Source organism: Podarcis liolepis (assembly GCF_965112155.1).
Source record: "Podarcis liolepis genome assembly, chromosome: 3".
NCBI lineage: Eukaryota > Metazoa > Chordata > Lepidosauria > Squamata > Lacertidae > Podarcis > Podarcis liolepis.
In genome coordinates this window covers 49899066-49919505 of record NC_139557.1, presented here as the reverse complement: position 1 = coordinate 49919505, position 20440 = coordinate 49899066, and the positions used below count along the sequence as shown (strand labels likewise).

The 20440-nt window shown below is 40.0% G+C and overlaps 1 protein-coding gene across 2 annotated transcripts in view; it reads right to left on the bottom strand.

The window, feature by feature from the left end:
- Nucleotides 1-411: 411 nt before the first annotated feature.
- The window catches only part of GRIK2 (glutamate ionotropic receptor kainate type subunit 2), a 440357-nt gene continuing 420328 nt past the window's right edge, over nucleotides 412-20440 (bottom strand). The window contains exons 17-18 of one of the 2 annotated variants that reach the window (XM_083497626.1): nucleotides 10544-10721; nucleotides 412-2794 (exon numbers count right to left, since the gene is read on the bottom strand). In XM_083497626.1, coding sequence (XP_083353752.1) covers nucleotides 2781-2794; nucleotides 10544-10721 — 192 coding nt within the window. In that variant the 3' untranslated portion in view covers nucleotides 412-2780. The remainder of the gene's footprint in view (nucleotides 2795-10543; nucleotides 10722-20440) is intronic. The other variant, XM_083497627.1, reaches the window with a different exon arrangement.

Below are 20440 nucleotides of genomic sequence, written 5' to 3'. Positions count from 1 at the left end.
TCTTTTAAGCATTTCTCTGTTGAAGCTATCCTCCTAGAACTGACAGTCGGACCACAAGTAAGTGATCTGAAAATATATCCATGACTCTGATCCAAATCTACAACCTCAGACCTCCTTATTTGTGTCAATGGACTTACGCCTTACCTGCCTTTCACTTGAAGTGAATGTGTACCTTGAGGGCAACGGAGCTTTTGCTCATGCAAGTCCTCTCATGCCCACACAAGGAACAGCTGGAAAGGGGAGGCACCAAGATTGTTCTCATTCATTTCCGGAGGCTGGTTTGTTTGGGGGCATGTGCCCTTTGCAATGGAAACGTGAAACATTTTAACAGAGAAGGCTTTTGAATGCCAAGTGTGCCTTGAATCCACAAATATTTCTGCTATCCACAGATGACTCATTGTTTATACAAAACAGTGTTTGGATTCTGTTTATTTAAAAAAGAAAAAAAGAGAGAAATGATATTTTTTCTGGAATAAAAAGCTATATTTATAAACTGTGGGTGTAGGCAAGTGTCCCTACATATCTCAACATTATACATTTTATTTTCAGGATACAAATTTACAATAAGACTAAGTTAAAATTATTAGGATGGTATCACATTTGACTGAGCACCGTAAGGGCAGCTGAAACATCTGTGTGTCTTTAAATGTCATTATCATAGGTGTAACTCCACTCCCCCCTCAAAAAAAAAAAAGGGCCATGGGGGTAATTATCAGGTGCTTCTCCTGTGTATGTCTTACTGAAATTAACAAAAGTTGCGCAGGACACATTGTGCAACTGGTATTCATTCCCAGAGGTCTAATACCCAATTGTTTAAAGGAAGAGTAGCAAAAGCATTGTGCGGTAGCTAGGCCCCGATCCTGAACACACTTTTTGGGATGCTAACATTCTTATAATAAAGATGGGAAATAAGTGAGTGTTGGCAGAACAAGATTCTAATACAAGTACCAGTTTTGATGGCACTGCACACACATTGCTCAAATCACACAGCATTCCCAAGCCACCCTACCCAGAAAACAACTAAAAACTGACAATTTTTTTTAATGTGTGTGTGATTTGTTTTTGTTTTTTTTAATGTTGTGCATTGGATTCAAACAGCAAACTGTGTGCACTTCAACTGTTATCACAATGTGGTCAAGAGGTCTGTGTCTTTCATCATTTACGCACATCAGTTCATGACAGTATGTTATCAGGCTAGTGGAAACCAGGGGTGTGGTATAGTAAGCGGTATTGGTAGTGCACCTAGATTTTATATTATCTAACTTGAAAATAGTTCTCTTCTAAGATTCCCCCTTTTATTTTTTTACCTTGATAAAAATAGTTTTCACCAAACGTTGGTGGTGCGAACGCACTACCAGTCACTCTTGGCACCACACCCCTGACTGGAACGCAGGTTCTTGAGATTGTTGATTTAAAAAGTATTACAAAAAATTTCCATACAAAAACTATTTTCATAGAAATCTTGCATTTCCACAAATAAACCTGAACATTTTTCCCCCCTTGCTTTTCTGGGGGGAGGGGAAAAATTGTTCAAGGGTTTTGCTCATTTGAACACTGTTGACTGTATTGAGAAATGCAGTCCATTTCAAAGTCCTCCACATTCTGTCCTTTTTCTTTTTTAATTTTTAGACAACCCATCCTATTTCCACCAGTAGCGAGAATTCCACAGGCTCCAGTGAGTGCAATTCGAAGCAGGAACACGAGTTTTCCAAACCCTCTCAGGCATTTAAAAAAAGAAAGGGGGAAAGAAAACCCCACGCCTCCACTGTGTCTTTGCTTCACAGTTAGACAATGAAGAAATTGCTCAGAGACAAGCATCAAAAGATACATCTTTCCTTTTAACTGGGGGAAACTTTGTGTATCATCTGAAGCACAGCCCACCTTCTTTGGGTTCTCTCACAACAGAGTTCCAGTATAGGTGAAATATTTAATTTTCTACTGCTTGACTTAAAGAGTTTGTTTTTATTCAGGTCAGTGACACAAGAGACAGGTCAAGCATCATCTGTCCATTCTTCTATTACCAGGTTTCCATTTTCGTTGCATTGATTTTCCCACTGAATAAGCTCGTATCAGCTAGCTGGAACAACATCATGTAGACATTGGCCAGCAAATATGAGATCTTCGGTGCTTGGCAGTACACAGCAGCCTCTTTTTCTCCCCGCTAGAGTGCTGAGTTACTATTTTTCACAGACTCCTCCGGTAGTTAGTTTCTTTAGCTGTTCATTCCTTCTCCAGCCCCTGGCGACGGATGAACTTCAAAAGGAGCCTGCTAGTTCTCACTGCGGCTGTGTTCGTAGCCAGCCATAAAACAAATAGAACCTTTCGTTCATTAAGGAATGGTGGAACTCATGACAAATGGTGGAATGCCCACCCACCCCCCACCCCTCCCCTCCCCTTATAAACTTGGTTGATCCGTGACGCTTGTGAATCGAGTCTGGCCTTTGCACCTGCTTAGATCACAGAGTCTCTAGTTCATAGACACAGCGGCATGAGGTAACTCATTTTATTTTTGAACAGCTTGCATATTTCCACAGGAAACATTCTCGCAAAAGTTGGTTTGGAGGGAAAAATAAAAAGGGGAAGGGGGAAAGACATCAGTTTGTGCTTGGGGTTGCTTGGCCTCCCAGCTCTATGCCATGGTTTCTTTACCTGGCAACCTTCTGTCATTAAATGTGTGCATGTTGATAACTTCTTCTGTTTTCACAATAACAGGAGCCTGTGGTTTGTGTTTTAACCGACGTTGACACTTCAGAGACATCCTCAGCTCCTCCACCATGGCACTACAGAAGGACCTCTACAGGGGAAGTTTGCAAAAGAACAAAAAAAAATGTGGAAAGAAAGTAAGAATTATTATTATTGTTGTTATTATTATTATTAATGCATTGATACTTCAATATCAAAATTAAAATGTGCTTCAGGACTTTTTACCATATGAATGAGAGAGGAATAGTAGAAAGGTATCTGTTATTCCTCTCTCCCCATTAATTTCCACAAACCTTGTAAAGCATGCCCATTATTCTTATTTTTAGCTGAAGTTTGGGCCACCCATGTTTGTCCATGGCTTGGCAATATAGGCTTCTCCATTCCATTAGCAACCCAAGTCTATGGACCACAGTGAAAAAAATCTGGCCGTATCACCGAGAATCTTGGCTAATATGGTTTTGTCGGTTCACAAAAGATTCTATGCTGCTGCCATAATCTCACAAAAAAATGTCATCTTTTAAATATGCGTCTCATACATGTCAAGCTGTTCTGGCTTACTGAAAACCCTTTCTTTTGAAAGTAGTGTCTAATGATTAACACTGCATTAAAAAAAAAGTTATGTCAGAATAGATCATTCATACATGCATGTGGCTCACTTGATGACTTAATGATGTGATGACTGAATGAATCACAGCTGAATTATTTTATTTAAAATATTGTGTTTGAAATGTACAAGTGATCTCTCGGTGTGCCCCTCATACTCTGCAGTGAAAGCAACTCATCATCTGATATTGCAAGAATCACGAAGCAATGAGCATACAGGTTAGCCTCATTTGCTCTTTGAGAAATGCCTTCAAATTATGTTGTTTTGCGTTTCCAAAATAATAGCCATTTATTCTTAATCAATTTCTAAGTCACAATGTTAATTCCATGTCAAGTGGTGCTAGGTTCATAGTAAACAATAGTAACGAGAAATTACAGTTGAACATAGATGCAGTGGTGCAGGAGATGGTCATCACACTTGTAAAAGCCAAATTAATTACAATATGCAACAGTATTTTGTGCTGAATTCATTTGATTTAAAATACTAAGGTATTTGTTTATAAAGGAAGTGAGTCAACTTAAGACTGAGAAGGAAGCAATAAGACACACCTATTTCAGACAGTTCATATCTGTTGTGTGTTGCTGGAAGCCTCACTGCAGAGCAGTAGCAATTATATATTTTCCCTATTTCTGTATCCCAAACTGCTGACCTAGAGCTCTAAGTAGAAGATGACATGAGCAGCTAACTCCATTCTGTCCAAGATCCCTCCACACATTAGGAACACACTGAGCAAAGGGACTGAGGGACCTGCAGCTCATCACAGCGCATGACAAGCAAAGTGAAAAATATATGTGCTTGACACACTCATCCTTTACATTTTTCAGGTGTACACCACCTGGAGTTACCTTACGAATGCCACCTGAAAAACCTGTAATGCTTGAACTGGTCCCTTTTGTTGGGGCTGAAGGGCATGAACCTCCATGTTCTCATAATACACTCAATCCTATTGTCAGACAAGCAGGTTCATTAGCACAGCCCCGTGCTCTGAAGAATCTTATACCTTACTTTAGTCCTCTGCCAAAAATTTCTTCCTTTCAACTATTCCCCATCAATTAATGATAAAAGAAACGACATTCTTAAATTACCAAAGGGCAGGAAGATTTTGATGACATTATCATAGGTGGGCAGTTGTTGTTGTTGTTGTTATACTTACCATACTTTTGAGCTGGCCAGGGGGTGATTATAAGTAACTTCCTTTAATTTGACAAATAAAATCATGATTGTCATGAAGTGACTGGTATCATGCAGTTCTACCCTTATCTTCCCCAGCTCTTGTGAGATGCATATCTTGAGAGAGACCCTGAGGCAAATGACATGACCCATGACATGACCCCATGCAAGCAGCAAACTGCTCTGGCAAACTAGAGAATATTCTGAGAGATCAGGATGCTTGAGTCCAGAATAAGAGGGTAGTGTAGTCCTTCCCTCATGCTAGTTTTGATGTAGATCAAATGTAGAGCAATGTTTACCTGCAGAAGAAAGATTGGTAACTGTATGGTGCCTATATGTTTTCTTCCTCAGGGCAATAATAGGTTGGGTGCAGAAGTGACAGCTCCACTAAGAAACAGCATAGGAGGAAAAGTTTAAACATGCCTTCCCCCAGAGCTGTTTCTCTGAGCCAGTTCAGTTTCCCTATGGCAGTGTTTGAACTACATGCAAACATTCACGCACACTTTGAGCTTATCCACACTTCACTTGAGCCGCACCCAGAAAGCGTCGGCCCAAGCAGTTTTCCAGTTGTCCCATGCTTTCTAGGCACAGGTTTGAGAGGTTTTCCATTTCCCCAGCCAATTTCCCTGGGAAAACCCACTCTTTACCACTGAATTGGAGCAAAACCATTGTCGTTTGCTCTGATTCAGCAGTAAAGAGCAGGTTTTCCCAGGACCAGTGGAAGTGAGCCCTTACAAACATCTAGTTTGGTCCTAGGAAGAGGAAACTCTGCCAGAGAATCCTAGCCACACACCCATCCAGATAGAGACTCGGTTATGATTATAAAACCAAATTACCTAATATTAATCCTGCAATATTCATTTAAAAGAATATGAGAACCAAAAAATCCACAAATTATCAATTTACACAGTTATCTCAGTTATGCAATCTAAACCAAATTAATTTGCAAAGTAGTAGGCAAGCCTCTACTGAAATTTGGCAAAAACACCATTGAAGATGACATACAGGCTGCTGGAAAAGTCTAGAAGTCAAAATGTGGGGTATAAAGTTTAATTAATAGTAGAGCAGTGTTCCAGAACAGAACAAGCCAAGCTACATGTGGGAAGGAATGTTCGGATTTTGGAGAAGAGACATTTCCAGCGGTAACCAGAAGAGGCAGAGATCTATGCTTACAAAATCCAAGCTTCATCTACAGTACTAGATCATAAATATATAGCATGTTGAAGTATATTTTGTTATATACTTAGTCATGTGGCAACAAAAGCCATAGAATAAACCCACTTTCTTCGGAGCAAATGTTAACATTTGCGTCCCAACCCCCTCGGTTATGGCATGCAGCCAGGTAGTTTCATGAGCATGCACAGCCCTGTTCAAGTGCTTCGCCCGCAATTCCCCATTGTGTTCCATGTCACAGGAAGTTTTGAATATGATGGACTGTGCAGGTGGTGCCTGCTTCCTCTAAGATGGAAGAAAGTGACACCGGTGCAGTATTCCACCTGAGCACTGGAGCTTGGACTTGGAAGGTCTCAAATAAGAACATCCTAAAGTAACTATATGAGGCTTCAACCCTAATCCAGGCACGAATCCCACTGAATTCAGCAGATCTTACTTCTGAGAAGACATGTTTAAGATTGCATGGAATAAGTATATAATTATACAAAGAAGCTATTATGGAAATAGCTTCTTTGTACAAATATATAGACAACGACAAACTAGCTACTGATCTATTACTCTTAGGAAACTACATATTTCTTAGATAATGATCATTATAGAGATATAGCTGGATCCTTAGGTGAATTAGTGCCAACAATGTTATACACAGAGTTTTGGCAATGGGGTATTATCTTAAAAACAAAAAATGGCAAATTGTTTCATAGATCGAAAGCCACAAGTTGAAGATTACAAAACGGAGCCTCCATTACCTTCCATTAACTGATTTTGCCTATCTACAGAATGAAATTTCTTTTTTTATTAAAAGAACCCACCACATTATGGTTAATATTCAGTACAGAAGCATAGAGAATGAGAATATATTTTCTGAAATATTTTATGAGACAGGCAACTTAAGACTATTTTTGGAGAAGATGTCTAACAATGTAATCGAATCTTTTTTGACAACTTCAATTTGCCTTTCAGACTGCATTATTGTTAGAATAACTCCAAAAGGTTGGCAGGTGGAGCATCAGAAATCCGTCTGTAACTTGAGCTTGGTGAATATGTACAATACTCCCCCTTCCATTTAGTCTAGATGAAATAACCTTTTGCCCTTTACTTCCCTTCTATACTACAATGAGGTTACAAGAAAACCAACCTTTATTGAATTTTGATAAGTGCTATAAAACAGCAACTGGCTTCCTGTTATGCTTCCAGAAAGTAAATGTTGCCTGAAAGTCACTCAAGATGTAATCAGATAGCAGATAATTTTAACATTCGTTGGCCATTAGCATGTTAAAATTGCTACAGTAAAATGAAGCGTTAGTCGTTCATTTATAATCAGCATAAAGGAGCTCGCACTAAAGTTTTAATCAGCAATATCAATGCATGCCCTTAGCCCACACACAGCTGGCCTGGTGCTCAGCTCTCTCTCTCTCTCTCTCTCTCTCTCTCTCTCTCTCTCTCTCTCCACACACACACACACACACACACACAAACACACAATGAAAGTGGTTTCCCTCTATCTGTCATTCTTTAACATCTCTACACAGGCAACAGTAGCCATAACAACTGTGTCTTCTATGAAAAAGGAGAAATCAATGTCATTAAAGATGATATCTTAGGAATATCAGACTGCATTGTCCACACTGACTGGTAGCACCTCTCAAGACTGGGAGTCTTCCCCCTGTCCTACCTGGAGAATGAACCTGGGACCTTGTGCATGCAAAAAGCAGAGCTGTGCATGCTACCACTGTGGCAGTCTGGTGCTGGAACAGAGTATCTTTACGTACTGGCATGCGTCCTTTAAAGGAAGGGCAGGAAGGGGCCAGAGCAGATCAGGGAAAAGAGACGACTGCTTACACTTCTTGCCTGAGAGCATGCAAGGGGAAACATCCCCCAACAGCAGTTTGATCCTAGCTTGGATCTTTAGCTTGGATCTTTTAGATCCAAGGCCAGCACACTTCCCACTTCTCTGGTGACTGCTGAGCTAGAAAAGGCTAATATTTAAAAGAAGGGGAAGGTGGTGGATCTTGACATTTGCCGTGGTAGGTCTAACAGCACAAATGCAATGACTGCTACCAGGTATCGAATCCAGCATCTGTAGGGTAACAGAAATCATTTTACAATTGGTGAAGGATCATCGGTCAAACTGATGGGAGAGTTACCCATCTCGTGTTACTATTCCCTTTCACTTGTTCCTGCAACTCCGTAGCCCTTGACTCCATGTCCTTCCTTCCATTCCAGCCAAGAGCGTTGGTAATTCATATAGATTAGGTGTCAAGTTTTCATTGTTTTCCCTCCCTTTACAATGTACTCAAGTTGCTGCCCAATGAACTAGATTTTCTGGCACAACCGACTGTCTGGGAAACGTAATCTTCCCTATTTGTTGCAGTGTCATGGCAGCTCTGTACACACAGCAGGGATCATCTTATTCTTTCATGTGGCTTTTTGAACATATAGGAGAGCTGATGCACACCTAGCTGATACACACGTACAATGGTTTTTTCACGTCTCTCACGCTGAGTGAATGGGGAAGAGAAGTGACTTCATGCACCTAAACTATGTGTGCATCTAATCCACACGTTCCATGAGTCACTTGATGGGTTAATAGCTACAGCTGAAAAAGTGGAGAGTGAATCATATGGACATACACAAATCAACAAATTTAATAATATTTGTAGTGTGTGTGTGTATTTTAGAGGGCTTATACCTTATACTTCTAAATTTAAAAACTGATTTTAACCCCATTTTTGTTTCCTTGCATTATCATTATTAAATATCTATGCTTTTTTTGCCTCCAATGATTAGTTGTGATTGGGCATTCCCACCAGTAAGTGTGCATCTCCAGTGGTGCATTTCCATCACTTAAAATGCTTTACCAACTATATTCTACAGTGGTACCTCAGGTTAAGAACTTAATTCGTTCTGGAGGTCCGTTCTTAACCTGAGGTACCACTTTAGCTAATGGGGCCTCCCACTGCCGCCGCACCACCAGCACGCAATTTCTGTTCTCATCCTGAAGCAAAGTTCTTAACCCGAGGTACTATTTCTGGGTTAGAAGATTCTGTAACCTGAAGTGTCTGTAACCCGAGGTAACACTGTATTTATTATTGCAAGTGTTAGATGCCACCTCAATGATTTCTATTGTGCCTTGTAAATGATAAACATCATTAAGATATTTGTGCATTTTGCTTATATTATAAAGTAGAATTTCTAGTTCAACATTCACTTACAAAGAAATTAGCAAAACACATATCTTGCCTAGTAGATATTACATGAAAGGGGGGAATCTAGCAAGGATTTCCTGTGCTTCTCTGTCTCTTGCTTTAATTCTGAATTGGCCTGCTATTATTTCCCCCCCTCTGGTTTTCTTAGAGAAACATATTCCAATTGTTTGCTCTGTTTAACATCTGTCTCCTCTTTACTTTGATGGAGTTCACACAAAATTGACTGTCAAAATCTAGTATGAATCTACAGGATTTGTTCAGAAGTTCATTACCTCCAGCCTTGCATGTCAGATATTATTTGAAGCCTTGTTAAAATTTCTTAACACAGTAATGGCAGTAATCCTGCAGCTTATAGCTGATGTTATGGGTCAATGTTCTAACATCTACCAGGACACGTCAATCAAAGTGCTTTTCATCTTCCTTCCTTCCTTTTTTTTCAAGTTGACTGGGAATAGATGTACAGTCCTGGCCTTAGCCTCCTTTCTAATCAGCTTCTACTTCCAAATACCATTTCCCCAAGGATATTTAATAGGGAGAGAGAGTTTGGAGCTGTCAGTCTAGGTCTTTAAACCCAAGGGCAGAAATGGACCCTAAGGCAATATTTAAATAGAAGATATACCATCTCTGATGTGAAGCATGGAATGTAAGGAAAAAGTTGGCACATGCAAGTGCCAAAAATTAGTTTTGCTTTGTAGGATTTAGTAGGTTTGATAACTCCTGTATCTGTATCAGCTAGATTTATGTTTTAGAACACTGATGCCCATTTTCATAATATCAGGTGATCTGACAGATGATATTCTAAATGATTTACCAAATGTGGGAATTAGAAGCACTGAAAGAGCATATCTGGGAGCCAAAGAATGTGTTGCATAGATGGACCCATCCTAAATTTCTAAACAATCAAAGATGCCACTTTCTATTCCAGCTCTAACAATGAACCAAACAAATCTTCATGAGATATGGGCTGATACTCTTTGGGGCGTTTCAAAATTATACAACTATTTCACTTAAGGTTTTTCTTATCCCCTTGAAATTTGACTGTACTATGAGGCGAAGTAACTGAAAAAATTGACTACCCTCTTAATCCGTATAATATTAATGGAAGAAACCCAACTCCACAACAAAATAGTTTTCCTACAGCAATGCCACAATGTTCAGGCCTGCAGATGGTTGACAACCTGGGGAAGCTGCAATGATCTTTACCAAGAAGATGTAACAGGAGATTGATTCCTGACTAGTTCAGATAACTTTCTAGTTGTGTTTTAATGTGATTGTGGATCATTGGCTCATGACCTTCAGGGACGTATTCTAAGCTATCATTGGATATTCCAGAATGTTTTAGGACCCTTTTTCCTACACCCTGCCAAAGCTTTGCAAAGGAGAATAAGACACCACATTTCCTCCACTGGAAGATACTAGACCAATTCCTAGAGAACTATGTACATTAATTTTCTGGTCTGCCGGTTTCCAGTCTCTGTCTTTCTTTTACTAACAGTGTTATATGTGAGGAGGAGAGCTGTGGCAAGGAAACTTTGGATATACCTGGCATCTTCTGATGTCAACATTAGAGTGCAAGGCAGCTAAATTGATGCCATTAGTTGGTAAGATCCTCTTACTGACTGATGCACAAGGATTTGTCACTGCTGGACAACTTTTGATCAACTGAAGACCTTAGCTGACTCACCTGTAGATCTAGGTTGGGGTTGGTGGGACTGCACTTGTGTAGTTCCATTCTTCCCCCTCAGAGAGATCTCAGAGGATGATACTGGGCAATTGCTCACCTGCCCCGTGGTCTCTCTTTCATGCGGGATTCCACAAGGTTTCATTCTGTCATCTCTCCTTTCAACATGTATGTGAGGCCACTGGGGGAAGATAATGAAACAGTTTGGGCTGTGGTGCATCAGTGGGTAGAAGACACACAGCCCATCTTTTTTTTCTCTCTCTCTCTCTTGACAAAGCAGAGTGACGAGGACACTAATGCTTCCAGGGCCATACATGCAGGTCAATCCAGAAAAGATGGAGATTAGACTGAACAAGTAAAAGACGATGTGGTGGTTATGGCAGTTTTCTTAGGTTCTGGATTAAACTTTTTTTTCCCCTCTCTGAAGTTCTTCCATATTCTCAAGTGTGCTCCTGGCTGCATTAATGATGGGTAGTGTATTTTCTCTCAGGAAAGTGCCAAAGTCTTTCACATTCCACAAGGGCAACCATAAAGCCATTATGAAAATATAGCTAGATGCATGTGGTGGCAGAGTAATAAATAACAGAACAGTGTAAAAAAAAAACAATTCTCTGTCTGCTTCAAGGTGCACATCTAAGAAAAGATTCCAGTTCACCCAATGGGCCATGTTTTATCCCCATTTAAAGCAAGACTGAGAGAATATAAGATACGCCTGTAAAGGTTAAAGTCTTTTGTATCTTTAGATGTGTAGTGTGACAATTTATGGTGCTACTACTGAGCTTAATATTTTGCTAATTTGGGGGAGTGATGTTGAGAAATTCATAGACATTTATGGACTGTGTTGGACAGAGGCATTCTCTTTTGAAATGTAATGCTACAACGTGCTGAGAAACGTAAAAAAAAATATGTAAAAACCTTTCTTGGGAAATCCTACTTCACGTAAGAAGCTCTTCAGCAATAGTTAGCTCTGCATAAGCAATGCCCGGTAGAGGGGCAATTCTGCACATACATAATTTTTTTAATGCTTGGCTCTTTCTGTGCCGCTAATGTAAACAGAGAAGCATATATTGCGCTAGGGTTAAAAGCTCCTATGCTGCCTGCAAAATATTGGTATTTCACAGTCTATTTATGAACACTAAATTGCAATGCTATATAAATAGGGGTCAATATATCTTAAATCCATGATGGAGTTTTCTCATGTATGTTATAGATTAGGTTGGTAATATAAAACAAGGAAGCTTCATAGAATCTCTGCTCGTTTTATGTTGAGAACTGACTCTTTATCAAACAAGCCTTTATCAAGAGTCACTCGGCATACCATTGGAAAAGCCACGCTAAGGAACCAGGCAGAAGGACCACCCACATATGTACTACTGTATGTGCAAGAGTGACAGTAACTTATGTTTTTAACTTGGTTTGTGGTACACCTGCTAAAGAGATTGCTGTAAGACAATGTAGCACCCAATTCTGTTCTCAGAACAACAGTAAGCAACTTCTTTCTTTGCAGCTGCAGAGAATGTAGTCACATCTGAGACAGGAAACAGTACATTAAGCTGAAGTGAGTCCCCAGGAGGTTTAAAAGAATACAATTTGGTTTATTTATCAGACACTACGGAGCAAGCAGTTAGTTCAGTACTGATAGTTACAATGGGAACAATAACAATACTTGGCATTTGTATAGCTCAAAACCCTTCATGTACTATATCTCAGAAGATTTTAACAGTACCATCATGTTACAGATGGGAGAAACAGTAGCTAGCCTAAGGTTATTCATTGAGTTCATGCCTGAGAATCGAAGATTTAGAGGACTTCATGCTCTTGACTAGGAACAATGCTCTTGCTCATACATATATTGAGTGGATTTTCTGAACTGCAGTATGAAATAATTATTCTTATTCAGAAATAACTTTCCTGAAATATAAAATGAATGAGAAGCAGACTTTGCTGCATTCCCCCCTCCCCCTAGTTCCATTCTTCAATATCCTTTTACTAATAAGGACAAGAAAGCAAAAGCTGGAACTCCCAGAATTCCAGCATGACAATGAGTAGACCGTGCTCCCAGAGTTTGGTCACAACATGGATTTGTATAATTGCATTATGATCTCAGCAGTTTATTTTCAATTCCTTTTCTAATGAATCCCTAACATGGAATTCGCCTTTATTTCACAGCTGCCACGAACTGTGTCAACATCATCATTATCAATCATCTACTACAACCTTAAGGTCTCATTCCTGGTCAGCTATCATCAGTTCAGACTCCACAAGCGTAAGTGAAATTAGGATTTTTCACTCCATGTTCATCACTTTACAGTTGTTTACACTGCATTTGCTATTTTACTGCCCATTCACCCAGTTTGGAGAGATCGTTTTGAATAATTTGGTATTACCAGCAAACGTGATTATCCCACTGCTTACTCAATTCTAGATAAATTATGAAGAAGTTTAACAGCACAGGTCATAATACTAATTCTCAGGGGAACCCACTTTTTACATCTCTGCATTGGGAGAATGAACTGTTCTTTCCTTTCCTTTTCTTAACCTGTTAATGATCCATCAGAGGATCTCTCCTCTCACTCCATGACTGCTAAGCTTTCTCAAGAGTCCTTGATGAGGAACATTGTTGAAGGTTTTTGGAAGTCCAAGTACAATGTCACCAGGCTCACCTCTATCTAGATGCTTGTTGATACTCTCAAAGATCTCTGAAAGGTTAATGAAACATGACTTACCATTGAAGAAGCCATTCTGGTTCTGCTTCAGCAAGACCTTTTATATGCTTCCTAATTCTATCTTTGAAAATGCTTTTTGTCAGTTTTCCAGGAAGAAATGTAGGCTAACTGGCCTCTAATTTGCTAGATTCCATCTGTATCCCTCCTTTTAAATTGCTTTTTGTTGGTCACTTTCTAATCTTTTGGTATGGAAGCTGATCTTAGAGCCATATTTACATTTATTTATTTTTTGTAGCATTAATATACTACATCACCCTTTTGTCTGACAGGGAATCAAGGCAATTTACCCTTTGAGTTCTTAAAGCGCTCTCAGATGGATACCAACTTGGCCTTGGGGATTTCTCAAGTTTTAATTTGTCAGCAAGGCCTGGAACTTTGCCTTTAGTACCGTCTGTTTGCTCAGCTTCTCAGACCACCCCCCCTTCCTGTGTAAGTTAATTTGGGCCTTGGGATCTGCTCTCTATATTTTGCTGTATGTTTCTAACATGCTACTCAATGGGCACAGAAAGCAGATCATCTCTTCTTTCCCCAGGACAGTTCAAGCTAGGTGTCCAAATGTGAACTTCTGCCTGGGTAAATCTATATTACATGAATAAAAGGGTATTATAGCCTAGTCTCGTACTAACCCTCACTTGCCCACACGTAGCAAGAAAGAATTACTCTGAGGCAACCAAGCTGAGAAGCATTTGTAATTGGGAAGGAGAATTTTTAAAATCTCCTTTAGGCTGCCCAGTGTGCCACTGTGTTACATAGATATGGCTACAAACAGGAATGAGGGGGGAAATTCAGTTCAGTTTGCATTTTAGTGTATTCTTAATTTGCAATTCCCCCAAAAGTATGCAAACAGAGACTCGCCTATCCTTTGAAATTTGCACTTCTTCAAATTTGTTGATGCAGTTCATCAACCAAAAAGTAAATGTGTATTTTAGGGGAAAGTGTGTGTAAAAATGCATATGTTATTGAAAACAAGTTGCAAAAATGCATTATATATGTTTTTCCAACATATACTAGGGGACATGGCTTGCCCAAATGTGTGTTTTAGCCAGAACTGCATACAAATATATGTATATTCTGAGAAATAGGTACTGAAATGCTGTTTAATTTTTGTTGGTAAAATAAGAAGCTGAGAGAAACCAGAACTGACATACCTGTCTATCCTTATATGTGACTTAGCAGGCTTAGATAATACAAAAAATAAATCTGTGGGTTAGTAGGTTTTGTGGTCTTTTTTAAGGCTGAGAAAGCATGATTTCAATATTTGAAAAGCAGATTGCAGGGTGGGGTTGAACTGCTACACTAGTTAGGAAACTAGGCTGCTACTGCTTGCTGGGAGGAAGAGGATAACAGGGAGATCAGGGCAGTGCAAATACACTGATAGGAATGCTGGATTGGCTCCACGGGTGCTGAGCTCCTCCCTGTTGCTTTGCTGCTGCTCCTCTCATTCCTGGTAAGCAACAGTGATCCACCTGCCTGGATGCTAGCACCTGACAAACCAAACCACTGCTGATATTAAGCCTGATATCTTACCTATTATTATGCTTTTATTGTGTCCTCCTTCAAGGAGCTCAAAGCATTGGGCATGTTTCCCTTGCAAAGTAGCCTTGACTATTAGAGGATGTCTAACCCAAGGTAAGGGATGTGGGTGGTGCTGGGGTCTAAACCACAGAGCCTAAGGCTTGACTATCAGAAGGTTGGCGGTTCGAATCCCCGCAACAGGCTGACCTCCCATTGTTCGGTCCCTGTTCCTGCCAACCTAGCAGTTTGAAACCACGTCAAACTGCAAATAGATAAATAGGTACTGCTCCGGCGAGAAGGTAAACGGTGTTTCCATGCGCTGCTCTGGTTCGTGAGAAGTGGCTTAGTCATGCTGGCCACATGACCCAGAAGCTGTACACTGGCTCCCTCGGCCAATAAAGTGAGATGAGCATTGCAACTCCAGAGTCGGCCACGACTGGACTTAACAGTCAGGGGTCCCTTTACCTTTAACCCAAGGTAACCCTTTCATTTCATGGCTGTGTAGAAATTTGAGCACCGCTCTCCTTGTCAAACACACAGCACCACACTGGCTCGCTGTGTTAAAAGTATGGCATCCACTTCTTTGTCATGCAGTGGTATGTGCGCTATGTAGGCATTAATCCACACCACATCAAATCAGTTATATTAACAATAAACAGATTGGAAATTGTTTAACGTGGGTTTGGTTTCTCAAATTGCTTAGTCAATGGCCTCTAAGTGCCAACATAATGTTACAACCAAGGAACGGGTTGTTTGCTAACAGAAGCAATTATAAAATGCAAATGGCTCTGCACTTATTGCCAAGGTTGTCTTAGAAAACAAATGTCTGCTTAATAACGTGTCTCCAAGAAGATTACATAATTATGTGTTTGCATTATAAATGATAAGGCAAGAAGAAAATGTTGGGCTTTTTTTCTCTATATATATACTGTATTTGCACTTGTTTGTCATCATGCTGACAAATGCATGTGTGGTAGGAGCAAGTGAGCAGGCAGACAGGCGGCCCAAGCAGGCCTTCCTACTCTCCCCCTGTCACTGCCACCAAACAACCACCACCAAAAGGAAGCCTGCAGATGCAGACTTCTTCCTGGTGGTGGTGTGGCAGGTGTAATGATACAGGAAGCATCTAGAGGAACACAGCAATAGAAGGGAGGTTGTGGGATCTGGGTGACTGTGCATAGGGGAAGGATGTTGGGTGAGATCTAAAGGGAGGTGAGTAGCAATGGGGTGGGACTGGGGGTAGGCAGGCTGGCAAGGAATGCAAAGAGGAGGAGTAGCCTCTTGTTGTTGTTTTTGAAGGGGTGAATGAACCAAATGTTTTAGGACATTGGCTTGGATCTGAAGTTGCTTCCAGTTGTGCAATGTGGGTTGCTGGTCTGCTCCTCCAGTCAGAGGTGCGCAATACAGCACAAAGGAAGCCACCCACCTTGACTTCCAGTACAGATAAGAAATCAAACACCCAATTAAGAAAATTCCCATTTGACATTTCATGGTTATTCATGCTCCTCTTTTCTTGCATGTTCTGCTTCAACGCAAACCATTCATTTGCCAGGTTGATTTTCATTCTGTCAACCCATAGCTTTTGTGCATAGCAAAAAAGGGACCACTTTATTCTTACCTAAACAACTATAATGTTGCAGAGTAAACAACATTTAGCACTTACGCAGCTTTTGTTTCATGGTATATAACAAATACATTCAAGTTTTCCTCGACTGTAGACACAGTCCATTGGTAAGGGTGCCAGCTTGGCCCCACAACGATGGGTGCCATGTAGCTTGCATGGCCCTGACACCGTAATTTGTGGGTGTCCGGCCTCTTCATGCAGAATTCTGTGGGTGCTTGGGCACCCAGGGCCACAGGAAGTTGGCACCTATTTCCTATGTTTGCTTTAAATCACAGTAAAATCTTCTGCTATTACTGTTCTGATGCCATTAAATGCTAGAATCCTGAACTAGAGATCTGCTAGGAAAGCAGTTTTTGTAGGGATCCCTTTCCAACAGAGTAGAGTGCAGCTACATTCCAGGGATATTGGTATCATAACCAGACCAAATCTTTAGAAAGGATATTCTGCTCATTTGCTTATACCTTCTTTGATCAGGGAATTTTGAGGGAAGGGTAAGGGGATTTAATTATATCCTAAAGGTCCTACCCACTAACTCCCCCAACTTAATTTGAAAGACCCTAGAGATTTCTAAAAATAGTAACTACAGGGCAGCACAAAAGACAAGGACATAATTCCAAGATACAGTCTGAAGGCACACAAAGTTAAGTAGGTCTGGTCAGTGCCTGGATATGTGACTGCCTGGGCTCCACGTGTTTGTCCCCTTGGGTATCATGATAGAAAAGATAAATGCTCAAAAATAATAATAAATAAGGAACTTCAGCCCCCCTCTAGCCCCCCTATAATTCAAGCACTGATCAAGGGAAAGCAAGCTTGGTTTGAGTACAACTTATATCAGAATTCAGTCTTTATCTGCAAAACGTTTGATACCTTCAGATCTGAGTGTTTACACTGATCTCCCAGTGAAATAAGACCCTGCTGAAATTTTTCACACAAACAACCTAGAAACTATGTCACAGGTTGGCAGATTCTCTCTGATCAAGTTAGGCTTGTCTTTTCTTTTTTAAAAAAGCATTAAAATAGACATTCCTTGCTGTCTAAAGAAAGCTGTTGTCAAAATGAACATCTAAAGTGTTCATACTGATATTTGACTGCGCTTCTCACCCCAAATATTTCCCCCCATGATTTTCCTTCACTCAATAAAACCTGATGCAATAAATAAAAATATAACGATTCAGCTGTCACTTATTCAGTCTTTTATCATGCATATGTGGGCATGTTTTGTTTACTTCCTGAGCCAGACTATTTGCCTACAACTTCTCATTAATGATGTTTTGTAATTTTGTAATGGTATATAGCAGAGCACAAAAATTATCCTATAGATTGCTGGTATGGTCCTCTGTGCCAGCACATAAGACTCTCCAGAACAGAATAAAGTGACAGAGGACCATAGATAGATAGATATTTTAGAGCACACAAACAATACAAGCACCAGATCGGGTAAAAGTAAATTCATGTCATATCCTTCATAAGATTACTGACTTGTTTGAAATATGCTTCTGCATATCATGTCATATTTGGCAAACATATTGGCACTGATGCCATACAATAATCATGATTTAAAGGAAAGGAGGTATTCCACAAGCTAATCACAATAATCTCATCCATGGCAACAACACTTGCACATTTTACACCTGTAGCGGCCAATACTAGTGCAAATCAGAAACCTATGGTAGCCTGTGGTAGCATGAATTGAATGTAGTACCAACTGAAGTAGGCTGTTAAAGGCCTTTGTGAAAATGCAAAATAGCTTTCCTATTGTTGGTTCCTTTGGCCACCAGTAAGTGCAAGGACCCTCTCTTTCCATGTTCCTCAGCTCCCCTTCTGTTGGTAGCAAAAAATATTAGGATGCACTGGAGCTTGGAGAACCGCAAACACTGGTGACATGTTTGCATGTTTTCTAGGCTTAATTCATGCATCCACTGGCAAAATGACAAGTTGTTATATTTCTGATTAAATCAAACCCAGTCAACCTGCATCTTCAAGGGGAAAGTTTATAGATGCATAAAACCTGACTTGTAGTGATGACTGTTTCACTCACATGATAAGCCCACTGAGAACTAATGTTACATTGTTAGGCAAAATCTTGAGAATCAATAAAGGGTCAGTGAAGTGGTAGATGCAAAGTATTAACATCTACAACTCCATTCATAGTTCCTGTCTTTGAAACTGACTCCACATGGTGACCAAGACAGGGAAATATCTGTGTGTACTGGCTTGTCAAATGGATATGCTTTCAGAATATTGTTTGATAAATCTAATGGGGTGTCCATAGCACTGTCTAGTCCTGTCGTATTGGATGAGTTTCAGTTACTAAGGCTCGAGGATGCGGACAAGATGTTTGGATCAGTCAAGGTGGACCCTTACCCTTCTTGTTTTCCTCACTTACTGGGGTCTGGGAAGGTCATGGACCTCCCAGTGGAACCTCATGGAAATATGATGCAGTTTCTGGACAGTCTTCAAGTCCCAAGTAGAGAACACTACAGTATCAAGTAATAATTATGCTCTGGAAGCTGATCTGTATGACGAGCCAACACACATAATATTTAAGCCACCACAAGGAGCCAGCTTTGATCTATCATCATTGGCTGCCACTGTGCGAGAAGCAGTCCGTGGCTAAAAGTACTCAGGCATGATCAAAGCACACTCTCCATTGATGAAATGACAAGGCTGAAATGGATATGCCACGTGTCAGTCATGGAATCTGAATAAAGTGGAAGCCAATAGTCCAGGTAGAATTCCCCATTCTCTCAACCACATGCTCACACCACTAATCTCCATACAGAATAAATCAAACATCCACATCTGGGTGCAATGAGAAGAGAGGGAAGAATTCACCAAGGTGCCTAATATCAGACGTGCTCAAACAATTCAAGGGAAATTCTAGTACAATGTCTAAACTGATTTGTAAGATTACACCACTGCAAGAGGCTGAAATTTTCCAACTTTGTATACTTTTCTGGATGCATCCAGAAGTCATCCTGTTCACAAAATGTTTCAAAATGTCAAGTAAGATGCATCTAAGCCATTTAAAATGCAATTTCATTAGGAGTACAAAACTCACAATAAAAATGATCCAACTTTATATATAAATTAAAGTTTGTTTGTTTTTTAAAAAAGAATACAGACCAACTGATACAAAACATGCTGCCACTCATATCTGACACATTCATTTTTCTTTTTTTAAAAAACGGATAAAGCCATTGTGATGTACATCAATTATTTAAAATAAGCAGTCATTTTCTAAAATAAGAAATTGGTCTCAGTGATTAAAAGGAAAGCTGCAAAATTAGCTTGACAGAATTAATCATCCTACATGATTAGAGAGGAGCTGAATTTTTACTTAATAAATTCTTACTAAAGCACAGTTTAATGAAACACATACATGTTCAAAATAATCCATAAGGAACTTGTGACCTCACCAAATCTTAAGGTTTAACATCAAAAATTCCTCTAACAATATATTTTAAAAAATTAAGATATGTATTAATGCTGAAAGTAAATTGGGCTGGATCCTACGCACATTTACTTGTGCCAGTGAAATAAGCAGGGTTGCGTTCCAAATAAATGTGGTCAGGATAGAGGTTACTCTGTGGGTGCTTCCAGAATCGGACCTTACATCATGAACAGGTTGCTCAGATTCATTTGTGTCTGTCTGGCATGGAATCATATAGAGTTGGAAGGGACCCTACCATGAAGGAATATGCAGCTGTCCCATACAGGGCTCAAACCTGCAACCATTATGTTATCAGCACCATGCTGTAACCAAGTAAGCTTCCACACATTCTCATTTTTTCAGTCATAGATATGTATTGTTAGCCTGCTATTTGCCATCCAGACCAGTGAGTGGAGTTTGATAGAATGTATCTGGAGGTATCCCCTCTCCCCTAAGTACCTCCTTTCCCTTGCCTTGTTATTCCTGTTCTGGGCATGCACAGATGTATTTGCATTGTTTGCATGCACCTTAACAAAAAAATCCAGGAAGTGAGCAAGAATAAATGTTACCAGCCTTATTTATCACGCTTCACAATGAGGAAG